Below are 22,358 nucleotides of genomic sequence, written 5' to 3'. Positions count from 1 at the left end.
GCCTTAGACCTCCCTTATGAGCTCCAGACTTGCATATTGAACAGCCAGCTCAAGCTTTCCACATGAATGGATGTCTCATACACATCTCAGACTTCATGTGACCCAAACAGACCCAAGCTCTCTGCCCATCCTCAGCAGATCCCTTCCTGCCTCAGGGCAACCCACCCATTGAATCTTTTTTCTTTTTCTTTAAAGAACTTTTCTTCTTACTACTTAAATCTCTTGTTTATTTATTTAAGCTGCACTGGGTCTTAGTTGCAGCACGTGGGATCTTTGTTGCAGCATGCGGGATCTTTAGTTGCGGCATGCTAACTTTTAGTTGTGGCATGTGGACTCTTAGTTGCAGCATGCAAGTGGGATCTAGTTCCCCCACCAGGGATCGAACCTGGGCCCCCTGCATTGGGAGCGCGGAGTCTTACACACTGGACCACCAGCAAAGTCCCTCATGCTGAGTCTTTTGTAGCCTGTTGCTCAAGCCCAAACCTGGAAGTCATCTTTGATGCCTTGCTTTTTCTCACCCGTCAGTAACTTCTAGTCTATCTACCTCTCTCCTTCACCACGGCCATCCTCCCAGTCAAAGGAATCATCCCTTCTCAACTGGATTGTGCAACGGCCTTCTAATTGATCTATATGATTCCATCTTGCATCCTCCTAACCTATCCTCCACAAAGCAGTCAGTGTTAACTGAAATCTATAGTTCTTCAACTCCTTGCTGTGGCCTGTAGGCTTTGAATGTCCCAGCTCCTCCTTTCTCTCTTATTTCCATTTCATGCACTCTCTTCCTTATTCACACTGGATCCAGCCGCACTGACTTCCTTTCTGATCTGCAGTCCCACTGACCTGCTTCCCACCTTAGGGCTTTTGTACTTGCTCTTCTTTTCATCATGAATGCTCATCCTTGGCTCTTTGCATGACTGGTTCCTTCTTACCTGTTAGGTATTAGCTTAAATCTTGTCTTCTCAGGGATGCCTTCCTGATATTCTTATCTAAAGTTAAACAACCCTCTCCCAACCTTATTCTCATATCCCCCTGTTTATTTCCTTTATAGCACTTAGAGCTTTAATTTTCTTGTATATGAATTTATTTGCTTATTTTATTATGTATCTCTTCCCACTAGAGTATAACCTTCATGAAAAGAGGGACCTTATCTTTCTTGTATGTCATTGTATTCATAGCACTTAGAACAGTTTCAGGCATGTAGTAGGTGCTCAATAAATATGTGTTGAATGTATGGTCAACTAAAGATAAGCATCATACCAGGAGGCCCTGTGTATTCAGGGAGCTGATTTCAGGTGTTGATCCTAGGCTGCTCCCAGCCCCCACTCTTTGGTAAAATGATCTAACTGTGTCTTTGCACATGGCCACTAACATGTTCCAGCCCTGGCTCCTGCTCTGTGGTGTTTGGCAAGTCTCTTCACTTTCAGAGCCTTCGTTTACTCACTTCTAAAAAAAGGGGTTTGACCTGGATGACTTCTAAGGCCTCTTCAGGCCTTTAAAACTATGATTCTACCATCTCTGAAGCCAGTAGAGGCAAACAACAACAACTAACTTTTATCGATTCTTCGCTAAGCATTATGGTAATCAGTGTCCATGAATTACGTTAAGATAGAATCCATCCTTTACCAGCAGTTATATAAAATTTGACCCTGAGGTTTACCTAGATGTGTTTTTATCCTTGGTGAGAAGAACGATACTTTTACACATACTCAAACTTCCTGGGAAACATACAGAGACATACATTTTACCATCAAATTCACCTCTTATTTTCACGTGGAAGTTTTTATTCCCGCCTCACCTTTTTAAACCCTGATAAATACAATGTAAAGTTTGGAACAGTGGTTCACAAAGTGGAAGGTAATCAGCTATAGTTATAATCAAGTCATAAGTGTCTGCTCTTTTTTTCCCACACTAATGAATACTGAGGACTGGAAAGCTTTACTACCAGGAGGACTCTTAGCTTTTTCTGCTATTTCATGCAGAGCCCCATAGAACACTGCTAAAGTGCGTGAGAGTGTGGTTGTCTCGGTGGAGGCTGTGGCATTAGCTCCCCTTCCTTTTCCTCCCAAGGTCACTTAGGAACAATCTCCAGCACTTACCAGAGAGCTGGCCGGCCAGGTCTGACAAATGTATTCTGTGCCCTTGCCTGGGCCTGATCAGACCTCCTTTCCAGGCTCTTGACACCGTGGCTTTGCTGTGGACCTCAGGGTGACCATGCTAACTTTTAGATCAGAGCCTCCCCACAGGAAGGTGACATAACAGAGAAAACCTCCACAGAACACCCGGTGGTGGTCTGAACACTGGGGTGACAGACCCGTGTCGTATCAAGGGTGGCTTCACAGTGTAGCAGGTAGAACATCCACAGGTGTTTTTCCAATTTCCCGCACTCAGGTAGGAGTCACTGGGCCTCAAGCAAGCCATTCAGAAGGAAGGCAAAGGAGATCTGGGGCTGCAGGGCTCTGGGAAGATTCCTGTCTCTCGCTTGGTGCTGAGCCCCTCATATGAAAGAAACTTAATGAGAAAATCTTGAAATCCTTTGAATAGGGTAGGGCTAACCAAAACACAGACTTATCTGTTCGAAGTGCCTTAACAAAGCTATCACATCTTGATTTCTTTTTTTTAACGTGTAGCATTCAAATGGCTGTTTTTGCTTTAACCGCAGTTCCTGCTGCAGTTTGGAATTGTGACCCTTGGTGGAACAGAGGTGTTAGAGGGGTACTTTTATTCCCCACTCCTCCTATTTGCAGAAAATGATTTCCTCGGAGTTACACCCATGGCCTCTCACTCTGTTTCTTGCTCACTCCTTCTGGAGCAGGGGGAGTGAGGTACCCTGTTGGGGGCAGGAGTCATGGACCCATGTTTTTGATCACGTGGGGCTAAGCACTGGGGGTTCCATCGCCTTTATCTCCTCCCTCCTTGAACCAATCAAGGCAGTGATCTGGATAAGCCCTCTACATGCTCCACCTTCCCTTGGATGGGGGCGTGGCAAGTGTTGGTAGCAAGTCCATTGAGCCATTGTGTCCAAGCCATATTCTCCAACAGATGATGTCCTTCCTGTCTCCCCTTGACCCCAACAAATGGGGCTTACGTCTACCGATTCAGATGCCACGGCATGAGCTTTCCTTGAGTCCAATGGAGTCTTTCTGCAAAATCCATGTTTATTTAATCTTGGATTTTTTTATATAAACATACAAAGCATTATGAGAAAAAAGCCTCAAAGGAAATACATCAGAACAATTAAAAGTGGTTATTATAGGTTGGAGTATTTATGGGCAGATTTTATTTTCTTTTGCACTCATCTGAATTTTCTAAAGTTTCTGCAAGGAACATGCACTTGTGTTATAGTATGGAAAAAATAAGTTTGTCTCTCACTCTTTCACCAAACAATCAAAAACAGAAAGAAAGAAAGAAAAAGAAAGAGAAAGAAAGCACATCCTAGAAACAATGGATTTGTAACAACAGAACTTCAACAAGTTAACCTCACTGTGGCTGCATTGCTGGAAGGTTGTGGGCAGGAAGAAGAAACAGGTGTCAGGGAGTAAATACTGTGTGAGCTGATTTGAGGTGGCCTAGGGTGCTATCCTGGTCTAACAGCCCCTCAATACAGATACCTGGTGTGTCTCACATGGCCTTTGCCAAGAGAGGGCACTTCCCTTTTTTAAAAAAAATTTTTCTTGAAGTATAGTTGATTTACAATGTTGTGTTAATTTCTGCTGTGCAGCAAAGTGACTCAGTTATACATATATATATATATATATATACAGATATATATGTGTATATATACACATATCTGTATATACATATATACAGATAAGTGTATATATACACATATATATACATTCCTTTTTATATTCTTTTCCAGTATGGTGTATCACAGGATATTGAATACAGTTCTCTGTGCTATACAGTAGGACCTTGTTGTTTATCCATCCCATATATACTAGTTTGCATCTGCTAACCCCAAACTCCCAGTCCATCCTTCCCCCACTCCCCTCCCCCTTGGCAACCACAAGTCTGTTCTCTATGTCTTTTGAGTCTGTTTCTGTTTCACAGATAGGTTCATTTGTGTTGTATTTTAGATTCCACGTATAAGTGATATCATGTGGTATTTGTCTTTATCTGTTTGACTTCACTTAGTATGATAATCTCTAGGTCTAATGCCATTTGACATAATGCAAATGGCATTATTCCATTCTTTTTTATGGCTGAGTAATATTCCATTGTGTATATGTACCACATCTTCTTTATCCATTCATCTGTCGAGGGACATTTAGGTTGTTTCCACGTCTAGGCTATTGTAAATAGGCACTTCCCTTTTCTTTTTTTTTTTATTTTTTTTTTATTTTTATTTTATTTTATTTTTTTTATTAGTTTCTGCTTTATAACAAAGTGAATCAGTCATACATATACATCTGTTCCCACATCCCTTCCCTCATGCATCTCCCTCCCTCCCACCCTCCCCATCCCACCCCTCCAGGCGGTCACAAAGCACCGAGCTGATCTCCCTGTGCTCTGCGGCTGCTTCCCACTATCTATCTACCTTACGTTTGGTAGTGTATATATGTCCATGCCTCTCTTTCGCTTTGTCACAGCTTACCCTTCCCCCTCCCCATATCCTCAAGTCCATTCTCAAGTAGGTCTGTGTCTTTATTCCCGTTTTACCCCTAGGTTCTTCATGACATTTTTTTTTTTTAAATTCCGTATATATGTGTTAGCATACGGTATTTGTCTTTCTCTTTCTGACTTACTTCACTCTGTATGACAGACTCTAGGTCTATCCACCTCATTACAAATAGCTCAGTTTCATTTCTTTTTATGGCTGAGTAATATTCCATTGTATATATGTGCCACATCTTTTTTATCCATTCATCCGATGATGGACACTTAGGTTGTTTCCATCTCCGGGCTATTGTGAATAGAGCTGCGATGAACATTTTGGTACATGTCTCTTTTTGAATTATGGTTTTCTCAGGGTATATGCCCAGTAGTGGGATTGCTGGGTCATATGGTAGTTCTATTTGTAGTTTTTTAAGGAACCTCCATACCGTTCTCCATAGTGGCTGTACCAATTCACATTCCCACCAGCAGTGCAAGAGTGTTCCCTTTTCTCCACACCCTCTCCAGCATTTATTGTTTCTAGATTTCTTGATGATGGCCATTCTGACTGGTGTGAGATGATATCTCATTGTAGTTTTGATTTGCATTTCTCTAATGATTAATGATGTTGAGCATTCTTTCATGTGTTTGTTGGCAGTCTGTATATCTTCTTTGGAGAAATGCCTATTTAAGTCTTCTGCCCATTTTTGGATTGGGTTGTTTGTTTTTTTGCTATTGAGCTGCATGAGCTGTTTATAAATTTTGGAGATTAATCCTTTGTCAGTTGCTTCATTTGCAAATATTTTCTCCCATTCTGAGGGTTGTCTTTTGGTCTTGTTTATGGTTTCCTTTGCTGTGCAAAAGCTTTGAAGTTTCATTAGGTCCCATTTGTTTATCTGTGTTTTTATTTCCATTTCTCTAGGAGGTGGGTCCAAAAGGATCTTGCTGTGATTTATGTCATAGAGTGTTCTACCTATGTTTTCCTCTAAGAGTTTGATAGTTTCTGGCCTTACATTTAAGTCTTTAATCCATTTTGAGCTTATTTTTGTGTATGGTGTTAGGGAGTGATCTAATCTTATACTTTTACATGTCCCTGTCCAGTTTTCCCAGCACCACTTATTGAAGAGGCTGTCCTTTCTCCACTGTACATTCCTGCCTCCTTTATCAAAGATAAGTTGGCCATATGTGCGTGGGTTTATCTCTGGGCTTTCTATCCTGATCCACTGATCTATCTTTCTGTTTTTATGCCAGTACCACACTGTCTTAATTACTGTAGCTTTGTAGTATAGTCTGAAGTCAGGGAGCCTGATTCCTCCAGCTCCGTTTTTCGTTCTCAAGATTGCTTTGGCTATTCGGGGTCTTTTGTGTTTCCATACAAAAAAAAATTGTGAAATTTTTTGTTCTAGTTCTGTGAAAAATGCCAGTGGTAGTTTGATAGGGATTGCATTGAATCTGTAGATTGCTTTGGGTAGTAGAGTCATTTTCACAATATTGATTCTTCCAATCCAGGAGCATGGTATATCTCTCCGTCTATTTGTATTGTCTTTAATTTCTTTCATCAGTGTCTTATAATTTTCTGCATACAGGTCTTTTGTCTCCTTAGGTAGGTTTATTCCTAGATATTTTATTCTTTTTGTTGCAATGGTAAATGGGAGTGTTTTCTTGATTTCATTTTCAGATTTTTCATCATTAGTGTACAGGAATGCCAGAGATTTCTGTACATTAATTTTGTATCCTGCTACTTTACCAAATTCATTGATTAGCTCTAGTAGTTTTCTGGTAGCATCTTTAGGATTCTCTATGTATAGTATCATGTCATCTGCAAACAGTGACAGCTTTACTTCTTCTTTTCCAATTTGGATTCCTTTTATTTCCTTTTCTTCTCTGATTGCTGTGGCTAAAACTTCCAAAACTATGTTGAATAAGAGTGGTGAGAGTGGGCAACCTTGTCTTGTTCCTGATCTTAGTGGAAATGGTTTCAGTTTTTCACCATTGAGGACAATGTTGGCTGTGGGTTTGTCATATATGGCCTTTATTATGTTGAGGAAAGTTCCCTCTATGCCTACTTTCTGCAGGGTTTTTATCATAAATGGGTGTTGAATTTTGTCAAAAGCTTTCTCTGCATCTATTGAGATGATCATATGGTTTTTCTCCTTCAACTTGTTAATATGGTGTATCACATTGATTGATTTGCGTATATTGAAGAATCCTTGCATTCCTGGAATAAACCCCACTTGATCATGGTGTATGATCCTTTTAATGTGCTGTTGGATTCTGTTTGCTAGTATTTTGTTGAGGATTTTTGCGTCTATGTTCATCAGTGATATTGGCCTGTAGTTTTCTTTCTTTGTGACATCCTTGCCTGGTTTTGGTATCAAGGTGATGGTGGCCTCGTAGAATGAGTTTGGGAGTGTTCCTTCCTCTGATATTGTTTGGAAGAGTTTGAGAAGGATGGGTGTTAGCTCTTCTCTAAATGTTTGATAGAATTCGCCTGTGAAGTCATCGGGTCCTGGGCTTTTGTTTGATGGAAGATTTTTAATCACAGTTTCAATTTCAGTGCTTGTGATTGGTCTATTCATGTTTTCTATTTCTTCCTGAGTTAGTCTTGGCAGGTTGTGCATTTCTAAGAATTTGTCCATTTCTTCCAGGTTGTCCATTTTATTGGCATAGAGTTGCTTATAGTAATCTCTCATGATCTTTTGTATTTCTCCAGTGTCAGTTGTTACTTCTCCTTTTTCATTTCTAATTCAATTGATTTGAGTCTTCTCCCTTCTTTTCTTGATGAGTCTGGCTAATGGTTTGTCAATTTTGTTTATCTTCTCAAAGAACCAGCTTTTAGTTTGGTTGATCTTTGCTATCGTTTCCTTCATTTCTTTTTCATTTATTTCTGATCTGATCTTTATGATTTCTTTCCTTCTGCTAGCTTTGGGGGTTTTTTGTTCTTCTTTCTCTAATTGCTTTAGGTGCAGGGTCAGGTTGTTTACTCGAAATGTTTCCTGTTTCTTAAGGTGAGATTGTATTGCTATAAACTTCCCCCTTAGAACTGCTTTTGCTGCGTCCCATAGGTTTTGGGTCGTCGTGTCTCCATTGTCATTTGTTTCTAGGTATTTTTTAATTTCCTCTTTGATTTCTTCAGTGATCACTTCGTTATTGAGTAGTGTATTGTTTAGCTTCCATGTGTTTGTATTTTTTACAGATCTTTTCCTGTAATTGATGTCTAGTCTCATAGCATTGTGGTCGGAAAAGATACTTGATACAATTTCAATTTTCTTAAATTTACCAAGGCTTGATTTGTGACCCAAGATATGATCTATCCTGGAGAATGTTCCGTGAGCACTTGAGAAAAATGTGTATTCTGTTGTTTTTGGATGGAATGTCCTATAAATATCAACTAAGTCCATCTTGTTTAATGTATCATTTAAAGCTTGTGTTTCCTTATTTATTTTCATTTTGGATGATCTGTCCATTGGTGAAAGTGGGGTGTTAAAGTCCCCTACTATGATTGTGTTACTGTCGATTTCCCCTTTTTTTTTTTTTTTTTTTTTTTTTCCTTTTTGCGGTATGCGGGCCTCTCACTGCCGTGGCCTCTCCCGCTGCGGAGCACAGGCTCCGGACGCGCAGGCCCAGCGGCCATGGCTCACGGGCCCAGCCGCTCCGCGGCACATGGGATCCCCCCAGACCGGGGCACGAACCCGTATCCCCTGCATCGGCAGGCGGACTCTCAACCACTGCGCCACCAGGGAGGCCCCGATTTCCCCTTTTATGGCTGTTAGTATTTGCCTTATGTATTGAGGTGCTCCTATGTTGGGTGCATAAATATTTACAATTGTTATATCTTCTTCTTGGATCGATCCCTTTATCATTATGTAGTGTCCTTCTTTGTCTCTTCTAATAGTCTTTATTTTAAGGTCTATTTTGTCTGATATAAGAATTGCTACTCCTGCTTTCTTTTGATTTCCATTTGCATGGAATATCTTTTTCCATCCCCTTACTTTCAATCTGTATGTGTCTCTAGGTCTGAAGTGGGTCTCTTGTAGACAGCATATATATGGGTCTTGTTTTTGTATCCATTCAGCCACTCTGTGTCTTTTGGTGGGAGCATTTAGTCCATTTACATTTAAGGTAATTATTGATATGTATGTTCCTATTCCCATTTCCTTAATTGCTTTGGGTTCGTTATTGTAGGTATATTCCTTCTGTTGTGCTTCTTGCCTAGAGAAGTTCCTTTAGCATTTGTTGTAAAGCTGGTTTGGTGGTGCTGAACTCTCTCAGCTTTTGCTTGTCTGTAAAGGTTTTAATTTCTCCATCAAATCTGAATGAGATCCTTGCTGGGTAGAGTAATCTTGGTTGCAGGTTTCTCTCCTTCATCACTTTAATTATGTCCTGCCACTCCCTTCTGGCTTGTAGAGTTTCTGCTGAGAGATCAGCTGTTAACCTGATGGGGATTCCCTTGTGTGTTATTTGTTGTTTTTCCCTTGCTGCTTTTAATATGATTTCTTTGTGTTTAATTTTTGACAGTTTGATTAATATGTGTCTTGGTGTATTTCTCCTTGGATTTATTCTGTATGGGACTCTCTGTGCCTCCTGGACTTGATTAACTATTTCCTTTCCCATATTGGGGAAGTTTTCAACTATAATCTCTTCAAATATTTTCTCAGTCCCTTTCTTTTTCTCTTCTTCTTCTGGAACCCCTATAATTCGAATGTTGGTGCGTTTAATGTTGTCCCAGAGGTATCTGAGACTGTCCTCTGTTCTTTTCATTCTTTTTTCTTTATTTTGCTCTGCAGCAGTTATTTCCACTATTTTATCTTCCACCTCACTTATCCGTTCTTCTGCCTCAGGTATTCTGCTATTGATCCCATCTAGAGTATTTTTCATTTCATTTATTGTGTTTTTAATCGATGCTTGATTCATCTTTAGTTCTTCTAGGTCCTTGTTAACTGTTTCTTGCATTTTGTCTATTCTATTTCCAAGATTATGGATCTTGGAAATAGAATCTTGGATCAGCTTTACTATCATTATTCTGAATTCTTTTTCAGGTAGACTGCCTATTACCTCTTCATTTGTTAGGTCTGGTAGGTTTTTATCTTGCTCCTTCACCTGCTGTGTGTTTTTCTGTCTTCTCATTTTGCTTATGTTACTGTGTTTGGGGTCTCCTTTTTGCAGGCTGCAGATTCGTAGTTCCCGTTGTTTTTGGTGTCTGACCCCAGTGGCTAAGGTTGTTTCAGTAGGTTGTGTAGGCTTCCTGGTGGGGGGGACTAATGCCTGTGTTCTGGTGGTTGAGGCTCGATCTTGTCTTTCTGGTGGACAGGTCCACGTCTGGTGGTGTGTTTTGGGGTGCCTATGGCCTTATTATGTTTTTAGGTAGCCTCTCTGCTAATGGGTGGGGTTGTGTTCCTGCCTTGCTAGTTGCTTGGCATAGTGTGACCAGCACTGTAGCTTGCTGGTCGTTGACTGAAGCTGGGTGCTGGTGTTGAGATGGAGATCTCTGGGAGATTTTCGCTGCTTGATATTATGTGGAGCTGGGAGGTCTCTTGTGGACCTGTGTCCTGAAGTTGGCTCTCCCACTTCAGAGGCACAGCACTGACTCCTGGCTGCAGCACCAAGAGCCTTTCATCCACCCGGCTCAGAATAACAGGGAGAAAAAGCAGAAAGAAAGAATTAGTAGAAGAAAGAAAGAGAGAGGGAAAGAAAGGAAGAAGGGAAGAAGGGAAGGAAGAAAGAAAGAAAGGAAGGAGGGAGGGAGGGAGGAAGGATGGTAAGAGAGAAGGAAAGAAAGGAGGGGGGGAGGGAGGAATAAAAGCAAAAGGAAGAGTGAATGGAAGAAGGGAGGGAGGGAGGAAGGAAAGAAAGAAAGAAAGACAGGAGGGAGGGAGGGAGGGAGGAAAGAAAAAGAAAGTGGAAAGAAGAAGGGTGGGAGGGAGGGAGGAAAGAAAAAGAAGGAACGGAGGAGCGGAGGGAGGGAGGGAGGAAGGGAAGGTAGGAAAAAAAGAAAGAGCAGGTAAAGTAAAATAGAATAAAGTATGAAATATAGTAGCGTTATTAAAATTAGAAAGTAATTATTGGAAAAAAAAAATGGACCGATAGAACCCTGGGACATATGGTGGAAGCAAAGCTATACAGAGAGAATCTTACACAGAAGATTACACATACACATTCACAAAAAGAGAGCAGGGGGAAAAATCAAAAATCTTGCTCTCCAAGTCCACCTCCTCAATTTGGGATAATTCGTTGTAAAAAGAGGAAAGGGGCGAGAAGTCTGAAATCTTGCTCTCTAAGTCCACTTCCTTAATTTGGAATAATTCGTTGTATAAAGAGGAAAAGGGGGGACAGTCTTAAATCTTGTCCTCAAAGTCCACTTCCTCAATTTGGGATGATTCGCTGTTCATTCATGCACTCCACAGACGCAGGGCACATCAAATGGACCGTGGAGCTTTAAATCCGCTGCCTCCGAGGCTGCACAGAGAGATTTCCCTGTCTCTGCTCTCACAGCTCCCGGGTCTCAGCCTTGGACCTGGCCCCGCCTCTGCGCGTAGGTCGCCGGAGGGCGTCCGTTCTTCGCTCAGACAGGACGGGTTTAAAGGAGCCGCTGATTCGGGGGCTCTGGCTCACTCAGGCAGAGGGGAGGGAGGGGCGCGCAGTGTGGGGCGGGCCTGCAGCAGCAGAGGCTGGCGTGACGTTGCAGCGGCCCGTGGCGCTCTGTGCGCTTTCCCGGGGAAGCCGTCCCCGGGTCTCGGGACCCCGGCAGTGGCGGGGCGCACAGGCACCCCGGAAGGCGGGGCGGACAGTGACCCGCGCTCGCACACAGGCCCCGCGGCGGCGGCGGCGGCGGCGTCGGCGGGCGTCGTCGTCGGCGGTGGGCGGCGTCGGCGGCAGCGGCGTCGGCGGCGGGCCGCGGCGGCGACGGCGTCGGCGTCGGCGGGCGGCGGCGGCGCCGGTGGCCCACGCCCGTCTCCGAGGTCCGCGCCTTACCCGCGGCTCACGCCTGTCTCCGGCGCTTCCCCAAGCAGCCCTCTTAATGCCCTCTCCTCGCGCACCAGGAAACAAAAGGGAAAAAAGTCTCTTGCCTCTTCAGCAGCTCCAGACCCTTTCCCCGGACTCCCTCCGGGCTAGCCGTGGTGCACTAACCCCTTCAGGCTCTCTTCCTGCTGCCAGCCCCAGTCCTCTCCCTGCGCTCTGACTGAAAGCCGATACCTGAGCCTCAGCTCCCAGCCCCCCCGCCAGGGCGGCGGAGCAGACAAGCCTCTCGGGCTGGTGAGTGCCTGAGGGCACCGATCCTCTGTGCCGTAATCTCTCCGCTTTGCCCTCCACACCCCTGTTGCTGTGCTCTCCTCCGCTACTCCGAAGCTTTCCCCCTCCGCCACCTGCAGTCTCCGCCCGCGAAGGGGCTTGTAGTGTGTAGAAACCTTCCCTCCTTCACGGCTCCCTCCCACTGGTGCAGGTCCAGTCCCTATCCTATTGTCTCTGTTTATTCTTTTTTTTCTTTTGCCCTACCCAGGTATGTGGGGAGTTTCTTGCCTTTTGGGGGGTCTGAGGTCTTCTGTCAGCGTCCAGTAGGTGTTCTGTAGGAGTTGTTCCACGTGTAGATGAATTTCTGATGTATCTGTGGGGAGGAAGGTGATCTCCGCGTCTTACCCTTCCGCCATCTTCCTCCGGGCCCTCCCTTTTCTTGGTATAGCCTTTTGGTGGGTGGATTCTCTTGGACTCACCCTTTTCAGAGACTGCCTGTTGGGAGTCCTTACTGGGGCCTTATTTGTAACCAAGTGATCTTGCCTTTCAGACCACAGCAGAGAAGTCTCCTGGGGCCTATTTCCTTCCTGAGTTTGCACTCTCCCCTCAGGGAAGTTTTCTGGAAGATACAACAGGGGAGCAGTTCCTCACGTATCGCTATGACGACCAGGTAAGAACTTCATTAAAGAGCCTATTTTTGGCTTTGCTATTTGCCAATGGGCAGGAAACAGTTTCTCAAAAATAACTTCAAAATAATTATATTTCCTCCTTGGCACCACTTATATAATAAACCCATTACACCAGGAAGGACCCCAAGATGCTGGGCTGCTCACGCTTGCATGTAGCTTCCTGCACAGTGTGTGGTTCTTGCTCTGGTTGGGGCATTGCTTTGAGTGACACATTGTCTTATTTTCATCAGAAATATTTCCATATTAATAATAATATTTAAATTTGTTCATTTCAGCTATTGCCAAATTCATCATGTAATTCTGAAATTATCCAAAAGTTCTGTTTTCTGATTAAGCTTTACTTTATTTACCCTCTTAGCTCTTACTTTATTTCTTTTACCAGCACCAAAACTTTTCTTTTCCAAGCCCATTTTCCAGAAAGGGAAAACATGTGTGCCTCTGTGTGAGGGCACGTGTGTGTGCACATGCGTGTGTGTTTAAATCACTGCACGAAACCCAACTGGAGAGTGAGGCCATGCTTGGCTGAGATGCAGAAACCGCACACTCGGGACTGTGACTCTCCATTCTCGATTTACATTGATGCCCTAACAGCATGGAAGATTACATATGTCTTTGAAATCACTCACAACTCGTTTGAAACAGAGAATGTCAATTTTGCCAAAGGCAGAGGTTTCTAGCTGATAGGGCCTGAACTTCTGAGGCAGTGGTGCAAACTGGGCTAGGATTTACGATGATGAGTGACGTTCAAAGATCTGGTAGACCTTGGCACCTAAGGGGCCAAGTGTGGGTGAGGAATGGGGCAAGAGCGTCTTCTCACGGGACATGACGGGGTGGAGGAAGTTGGCCCAGGGACCGAGGTCCGCTGTGCTGTCCTGATCTGTGTGGTCAAGGCTGGTGAGTTCTGGCTTGAGTTGTGTAGGGCCTAGTTAGGGGGTGAAAGATATTGCTTGGAAGGAGGAGCTCTGGGCAGGTCAGTCTGCCGACGTGGGTAGATATAAGATGTGACAGCAGGGAGTGGTACGCAGCTCTGGGGCTGGCTTGGAGGTTGGCAGAGTGCAGATGAGGCTGGGAGGAGGATTAAAGTCTCAGGCAGCATAACTAGTTGATGAAGGATGGAGCATGGAGGGCGAGTAGAGACATCTATTGCAGGGTGCTATGTATCCCAGCTCAGGGGGAGGCACCATTGATTTTGATCCTCAGCTTCTACTGCGTGACCTGTGCTTGGTACATTGAGCTCTGGAGCTGGAATTGGGGTGAGGGGCAAGCTGTGAACCAGTACACCCAGCTGTGAGCAGGATGCTATCCAGGTAGTCAGGGGCAGGGGTGGGATGAGACCAGTTTTTTTTTTTTTTTTTAATCAAAATTGTCAACATCAGGGCTTCCCTGGTGGCACAGTGGTTGAGAGTCCGCCTGCTGATGCAGGGGACATGGGTTCGTGCCCTGGTCCAGGAGGATCCCACATGCTGCGGAGTGGCTGGGCCCGTGAGCCATGGCCGCTGAGCCTGCGCGTCCGGAGCCTGTGCTCCGCAATGGGAGAGGCCACAACAGTGAGAGGCCCGCGTACCGCAAAAAAAAAAAAAAAAAATTTGTCAACATCAATCATTTAAGTTCCCTGAATAGCGAGTCCACAAATAGTTAGGGGGGAGCAGGGGTGGGGTGGAAGATGATTCGATATTCATGTTATAGACCCCAGTTAATTCTTTGGACGGCATTTGGGCCTGGTTGCTAAGAGGGCCTAAACCATCACATTGCTTTAGGACCTTCTCCCTGATGGATTTTTAGAGGGCCTATGATTTTTTTTTCTGCTTTATAACAAATTTAATCAGTTATACATATACATATGTTCCCATATCCCCTCCCTTTTGCGTCTCCCTCCCACCCTCCCTATCCCACCCCTCCAGGCGGTCACAAAGCACCGAGCTGATCTCCCTGTGCTATGCGGCTGCTTCCCACTAGCTATCTACCTTACGTTTGGTAGTGTATATATGTCCATGCTGCTCTTTTGCTTTGTCACAGCTTACCCTTCCCCCTCCCCGTATCCTCAAGTCCATTCTCTAGTAGGTCTGTGTCTTTATTCCTGTCTTACCCCTATGTTCTTCATGACATTTTTTTTTCTTAAATTCCATATATATGTGTTAGCATACAGTATTTGTCTTTCTCTTTCTGACTTACTTCACTCTGTATGACAGACTCTAGGTCCATCCACTTCATTACAAATAGCTCAATTTTGTTTCTTTTTATGGCTGAGTAATATTCCATTGTATATATGTGCCACATCTTCTTTATCCATTCATCCGATGATGGACACTTAGGTTGTTTCCATCTCTGGGCTATTGTAAATAGGGCTGCTATGAACATTGTGGTACATGACTCTTTTTGAATTATGGTTTTCTCAGGGTATACGCCCAGTAGTGGGATTGCTGGGTCATATGGTAGTTCTATTTGTAGTTTTTTAAGGAACCTCCATACTGTTCTCCATAGTGGCTGTACCAATTCACATTCCCACCAGCAGTGCAAGAGTGTTCCCTTTTTTCCACACCCTCTCCAGCATTTATTGTTTCTAGATTTTTTGATGATGGCCATTCTGACTGGTGTGAGATGATATCTCATTGTAGTTTTGATTTCCATTTCTCTAATGAGTAAAGATGTTGAGCATCCTTTCATGTGTTTGTTGGCAGTCTATATCTTCTGTGGAGAAATGTCTATTTAGGTCTTCTGCCCATTTTTGGATTGGGTTGTTTGTTTTTTTGTTATTGAGCTGCATGAGCTGCTTATAAATTTTGGAGATTAATCCTTTGTCAGTTGCTTCATTTGCAAATATTTTCTCCCATTCTGAGGGTTGTCTTTTGGTCTTGTTTATGGTTTCCTTTGCTGTGCAAAAGCTTTGAAGTTTCATTAGGTCCCATTTGTTTATTTTTGGTTTTATTTCCATTTCTCTAGGAGCTGGGTCAAAAAGGATCTTGCTGTGATTTATGTCATAGAGTGTTCTGCCTGTGTTTTCCTCTAAGAGTTTTATAGTGTCTGGCCTTACATTTAGGTCTTCAATACATTTTGAGCTTATTTTTGTGTATGGTGTTAGGGAGTGATCTAATCTCATACTTTTACATGTCCCTGTCCAGTTTTCCCAGCACCACTTATTGAAAAGGCTGTCCTTTCTCCACTGTACATTCCTGCCTCCTTTATCAAAGATAAGGTGACCATATGTGCGTGGGTTTATCTCTGAGCTTTCTATCCTGTTCCACTGATCTATCTTTCTGTTTTTGTGCCAGTACCATACTGTCTTGATTACTGTAGCTTTGTAGTGTAGTCTGAAGTCAGGGAGCCTGATTCCTCCAGCTCCATTTTTCGTTCTCAAGATTGCTTTGGCTATTTGGGATCTTTTGTGTTTCCATACAAATTGTGAAATTTTTTGTTCTAGTTCTGTGAAAAATGCCAGTGGTAGTTTGATAGGGATTGCATTGAATCTGTAGATTGCTTTGGGTAGTAGAGTCATTTTCACAATGTTGATTCTTCCAATCCAAGAACATGGTACATCTCTCCATCTATTTGTATCATCTTTAATTTCTTTCATCAGTGTTTTATAATTTTCTGCATACAGGTCTTTTGTCTCCTTAGGTAGGTTTATTCCTAGATATTTTATTCTTTTTGTTGCAATGGTAAATGGGAGTGTTTCCTTGATTTCACTTTCAGATTTTTCATCATTAGTATATAGGAATGCCAGAGATTTCTGTGCATTAATTTTGTATCCTGCTACTTTACCAAATTCATTGATTAGCTCTAGTAGTTTTCTGGTAGCATCTTTAGGATTCTCTATGTATAGTATCATGTCATCTGCAAACAGTGACAGCTTTACTTCTTCTTTTCCAATTTGCATTCCTTTTATTTCCTTTTCTTCTCTGATTGCTGTGGCTAAAACTTCCAAAACTATGTTGAATAAGAGTGGTGAGAGTGGGCAACCTTGTCTTGTTCCTCATCTTAGTGGAAATGGTTTCAGTTTTTCACCATTGAGGACGATGCTGGCTGTGGGTTTGTCATATATGGCCTTTATTATGTTGAGGAAAGTTCCCTCTATGCCTACTTTCTGCAGAGTTTTTATCATAAATGGGTGTTGAATTTTGTCGAAAGCTTTCTCTGTATCTATTGAGATGATCATATGGTTTTTCTCCTTCAATTTGTTAATATGGTGTATCACGTTGATTGATTTGCGTATATTGAAGACTCCTTGCATTCCTGGAATAAACCCCACTTGATCATGGAGTATGATCCTTTTAATGTGCTGTTGGATTCTGTTTGCTAGTATTTTGTTGAGGATTTTTGCATCTATGTTCATCTGTGATATCGACCTGTAGTTTTCTTTCTTTGTGACATCCTTGTCTGGTTTTGGTATCAAGGTGATGGTGGCCTCGTAGAATGAGTTTGGGAGTGTTCCTCCCTCTGCTATATTTTGGAAGAGTTTGAGAAGCATAGGTGTTAGCTCTTCTCTAAATGCTTGATAGAATTCGCCTGTGAAGCCATCTGGTCCTGGGCTTTTGTTTGTTGGAAGATTTTTTATCACAGTTTCAATTTCAGTGCTTGTGATTGGTCTGTTCACATTTTCTATTTCTTCCTGATTCAGTCTTGGCAGGTTGTGCATTTCTAAGAATTTGTCCATTTCTTCCAGGTTGTCCATTTTATTGGCATAGAGTTGCTTGTAGTAATCTCTCATGATCTTTTGTATTTCTCCAGTGTCAGTTGTTACTTCTCCTTTTTCACTTCTAATTCAATTGATTTGAGTCTTCTCCCTTTTTTTCTTGATGAGTCTGGCTAATGGTTTATCAATTTTGTTTATCTTCTCAAAGAACCAGCTTTTAGTTTTATTGATCTTTGCTATCGTTTCCTTCATTTCTTTTTCATTTATTTCTGATCTGATTTTTATGATTTCTTTCCTTCTGCTAACTTTGGGATGTTTTTGTTCTTCTTTCTCTAATTGCTTTAGGTACAAGGTTAGGTTGTTTATTCGAGATGTTTCCTGTTTCTTAAGGTAGGATTGTATTGCTATAAACTTCCCTCTTAGAACTGCTTTTGCCGCATCCCATAGGTTTCGGGTCGTCGTGTCTCCACTGTCATTTGTTTCTAGGTATTTTTAAATTTCCTCTTTGATTTCTTCAGTGATCACTTCGTTATTAAGTAGTGTATTGTTTAGCCTCCATGTGTTTTTATTTTTTACAGCTCTTTTCCTGTAATTGATATCTAGTCTCATAGCATTGTGGTCAGAAAAGATACTTGATACAATTTCAATTTTCTTAAATTTACCAAGGCCTGATTTGTGACCCAAGATATGATCTATCCTGGAGAATGTTCTATGAGCACTTGAGAAAAATGTGTATTCTGTTGTTTTTGGATGGAATGTCCTATAAATATCAATTAAGTCCATCTTTTTTAATGTATCATTTAAAGCTTGTGTTTCCTTATTTATTTTCATTTTGGATGATCTGTCCATTGGTGAAAGTGGGGTGTTAAAGTCCCCTACTATGATTGTGTTACTGTCGATTTCTCCTTTTATGGCTGTTAGTATTTGCCTTATGTATTGAGGTGCTCCTGTGTTGGGTGCATAAATATTTACAATTGTTATATCTTCTTCTTGGATCGATCCCTTGATCATTATGTAGTGTCCTTTGTCTCTTCTAGTAGTCTTTGTTTTAAAGTCTATTTTGTCTGATATGAGAATTGCTACTCCAGCTTTCTTTTGGTTTCCATTTGCATGTAATATGTTTTTCCATCCCCTTACTTTCAGTCTGTATGTGTCTCTAGGTCTGAAGTGGGTCTCTTGTAGACAGCATATATATGGGTCTTGTTTTTGTATCCATTCAGCTACTCTGTGTCTTTTGGTGGGAGCATTTAGTCCATTTACATTTAAGGTAATTATCGATATGTATGTTCCTATTCCCATTTTCTTAATTGTTTTGGGTTCGTTATTGTAGGTCTTTTCCTTCTGTTGTGTTTCTTGCCTAGAGAAGTTCCTTTAATTTTGTTGTAAAGCTGGTTTGGTGGTGCTGAACTCTCTCAGCTTTTTCTTGTCTGTAAAGGTTTTAATTTCTCCATCAAATCTGAATGAGATCCTTGCTGGGTAGAGTAATCTTGGTTGCAGGTTTTTCTCCTTCATCACTTTAATTATGTCCTGCCACTCCCTTCTGGCTTGTAGAGTTTCTGCTGAGAGATCAGCTGTTATCCTGATGGGGATTCCCTTGTGTGTTATTTGTTGTTTTTCCCTTGCTGCTTTTAATATGATTTCTTTGTGTTTAATTTTTGACAATTTGATTAATATGTGTCTTGGTGTATTTCTCCTTGGATTTATTCTGTATGGGACTCTCTGTGCCTCCTGGACTTGATTAACTATTTCCTTTCCCATATTAGGGAAGTTTTCAACTATAATCTCTTCAAATATTTTCTCAGTCCCTTTCTTTTTCTCTTCTTCTTCTGGGACCCCTATAATTCGCATGTTGGTGTGTTTAATGTTGTCCCAGAGGTCTCTGAGACTGTCCTCTGTTCTTTTCATTCTTTTTTCTTTATTTTGCTCTGCAGCAGTTATTTCCACTATTTTATCTTCCACCTCACTTATCCATTCTTCTGCCTCAGTTATTCTGCTATTGATCCCATCTAGAGTATTTTTCATTTCATGTATTGTGTTTTTAATCAATGCTTGATTCATCTTTAGTTCTTCTAGGTCCTTGTTAACTGTTTCTTGCATTTTGTCTATTCTATTTCCAAGATTATGGATCTTGGAAATAGAATCTTGGATCATCTTTACTATCATTATTCTGAATTCTTTTTCAGGTAGACTGCCTAGCACCTCTTCATTTGTTAGGTCTGGTTGGTTTTTATCTTGCTGCTTCTCCTGCTGTGTGTTTTTCTGTCTTCTCATTTTGCTTATGTTACTGTGTTTGGGGTCTCCTTTTTGCAGGCTGCAGGTTCGTAGTTCACGTTGTTTTTGGTGTCTGTCCCCAGTGGCTAAGGTTGGTTTAGTGGGTTGTGTGGGCTTCCTGGTGGAGGGGACTAGTGCCTGTGTTCTGGTGGATGAGGCTGGATCTTGTCTTTCTGGTGGGCAGGTCCACATCTGGTGGTGTGTTTTGGGGTGTCTGCGGACTTTTTATGATTTTAGGCAGCCTCTCTGCTAATGGGTGGGGTTGTGTTCCTGTCTTGCTAGTTGTTTGGCATAGGGTGTCCAGCACTGTAGCTTGCTGGTCGTTGAGTGAAGCTGGGTGTTGGTGTTGAGATGGAGATCTCTGGAAGATTTTCGCCGTTTGATATTATGTGGAGCTGGGAGGCCTCTTGTGGACCCGTTTCCTGAAGTTGGCTCTCCCACCTCAGAGGCACAGCACTGACTCCTGGCTCCTCAATGTGGGATGATTTGTTGTCTATTCATGTATTCCACAGATGCAGGGTACATCAAGTTGATTGTGGAGCTTTAATCCACTGCTTCTGAGGCTTCTGGGAGAGATTTCCCTTTCTCTTCTTTGTTCTCACAGCTCCCGGGTCTCAGCTTTGGATTTGGCCCCGCCTCTGCGTGTAGGTCGCCGGAGGGCGTCTGTTCTTCGCTCAGACAGGACAGGGTTAAAGGAGCAGCCGCTTCGGGGACTCTGGCTCACTCAGGCCGTGGGGGAGGGAGGGGCACGGAGTGCGGGGCGAGCCTGCAGCGGCAGAGGGCGGCGTGACGTTGCACCAGCCCGAGGCGCGCCGTGCGTTCTCCCAGGGAAGCCTTCCCTGGATCCCGGGACCCCGGCAATGACGGGCTGCACAGGCTCCCGGAAGGGCGGCGTGGACAGTGACCTGCGCTCGCACAGAGGCCTCTTGGCGGCGGCATCAGCAGCCCCAGCGTCCCACGCCCGTCTCTGGGGTCCGCGCTTCTGGCCCGGCTCGCGCCCGTCTCTGGAGCTTCTTTAAGCAGCGCTCTTAATCCCCTCTCCTCACGCACCAGGAAACCAAGAGGGAAGAAAAAGTCTCTTGCCTCTTCGGCTGCTCCAGAGTTTTCCCGGAGTCCCTCCCGGCTAGCTGTGGCGCATTAGCCCCCTTCAGGCTGAGTTCTCGCCGCCAGCCCCCGTCCTCTCCCTGCGCTCTGACCGAAGCCCGAGCCTCAGCTTCCAGCGCTGCCCGCCCCAGCAGGCGAGCAGACAAGCCTCTCGGGCTGGTGAGTGCTGGTCGTCACTGATCCTCTGTGTGGGAATCTCTCCGCTTTGCCCTACCCAGGTATGTGGGGAGTTTCTTGCCTTTTGGGAGGTCTGAGGTCTTCTGCCGGCGTTCAGTAGGTGTTCTGTAGGAGTTGTTCCACGTGTAGCTGTATTTCTGGTGTATCTGTGGGGAGGAAGGTGATCTCCGCGTCTTACTCTTCCGCCATCTTAGAGGGCCTATGATTTATGGCTCCTTTTAATCAAGAAATTAATGCTCTAACAGGTTTTCATATGAGAGCTTCAGAGAAACTAACTGAGGAGGCAGTAAAGGATAGAAGAGAGTGTCTGGAAAATCACGAGCTCTGTGTTTTTTAATTAAAGAGTGGTTGATGCCTTCTCCAGGTTCTGCAGATAAATGATATTTAATATAATAACAATATAAAAGCTAGCAAAAGAGGAAAGTAAGCCCCTTTAGTCTTTCCAAAAGGCCTAAAGCAGATCTTAAAAGTGTGTGGCACGCCGTGGAAATTTTGTCTTGGGACACAGTGTTCCAGAGAGCTCCAGTGAATAGCATATGAAAACATTCTGTGTTGCCCCCACTGTGTATTTCTTTTAAGGGAAAGGAACAAGGTCAAACTATAACAAGCCAATAATAGCACCTACCCTCTGCTACTAAAGGCAAAGAAAATAGGCCTTTGTACCAAACTAGGTGTATCTGTTGAATGAATCTCAAGAATGTAATCATCTAGAGACTGTTAACCCATCAGCGCAAGCCTTGATTCTCTTTTCTCTTAATGCTGAGTGTGCAGACGGCACTGTAATATCAGGGAGCTTCTTAGGCTCAGGGGAAAAGTTAGATCAAATATGACTCAGTTTGAAAACTCCCCCTATCCTGTAACATACCATAAAATGTGAAGAACATCTAAGAACATAGACTCAGGAGTCAGACTGCTTTGGATTTGAACTCCATTTCTGATGTTTTATTTGCTGTGTGACTTCGGACAAGTTACTTCACTCCTCTGTGCCTCAGTTTTGTCATCTGTGAAATATATGATGGTGTCAACCTCACAGAAATGTTTTAAGGATTAAAGGAGATAATTCATATGTCTCCCTGCACAGGTTCTGGAGCATAGAAGCCCTTAATTTAGCTATTGTTATTGCTAGTAATATTATTTGCAAAGACTCAATTCAGAGAATCTCAGATATTCTTATGCTAAAGAAAAGGAAGAAGCATATTCTCCATTAATGTCAAAGGACCTCACACAATATGTTTAATTTTTTATTAAGGTATAACAAGCATATAGTAAAGTACACCCATATCTGAAGTGTAGAACTTGGTAAGTTTTTAAATAACTTTACACCTCTGTAGCCACCACCCAGATCCAGCAATTAAACATTCCCAGCACCCTAGGAAGCTCCTTGGACCCCTTCTGGTCAATATCCCTCACCCAAGAAGTAACCACCATCCTGACTTCTATCACTCTTATAGATTTGTTTTGGTTTTTACTTTTATTTTTTATATAAATGGAATCATACAGCACGTACTCATTTGTGTTTGGCTTCTTTCACACATCATGATGTCTGAAGGGTTCAACCAAGTTGCTGGATGCAACATAATTTAGGGTTTAATGTCTGTCGCGCTCTTTGGAACGAACTGTCTCATATTGGAACAGATCGCAGCATATTGGGTGGCATGCAGCAT

The 22,358-nt window shown here is 43.0% G+C and overlaps 1 protein-coding gene across 1 annotated transcript in view; it reads left to right on the top strand.

The window, feature by feature from the left end:
- ADAMTSL3 (ADAMTS like 3) overlaps window positions 1-22,358 on the top strand; it is a 394,591-nt gene that overhangs the window by 55,544 nt on the left and 316,689 nt on the right. The window contains 1 exon segment of the mRNA XM_082617479.1: window positions 12,374-12,493. Coding sequence (XP_082473605.1) covers window positions 12,374-12,493 — 120 coding nt within the window.

This window comes from Mesoplodon mirus (genome assembly GCF_964341445.2).
Source record: "Mesoplodon mirus genome assembly, chromosome: 4".
NCBI lineage: Eukaryota > Metazoa > Chordata > Mammalia > Artiodactyla > Ziphiidae > Mesoplodon > Mesoplodon mirus.
The sequence above is the reverse complement of the archived record's forward strand: the minus strand, read 5'-3'. Positions and strand labels throughout refer to the sequence as shown.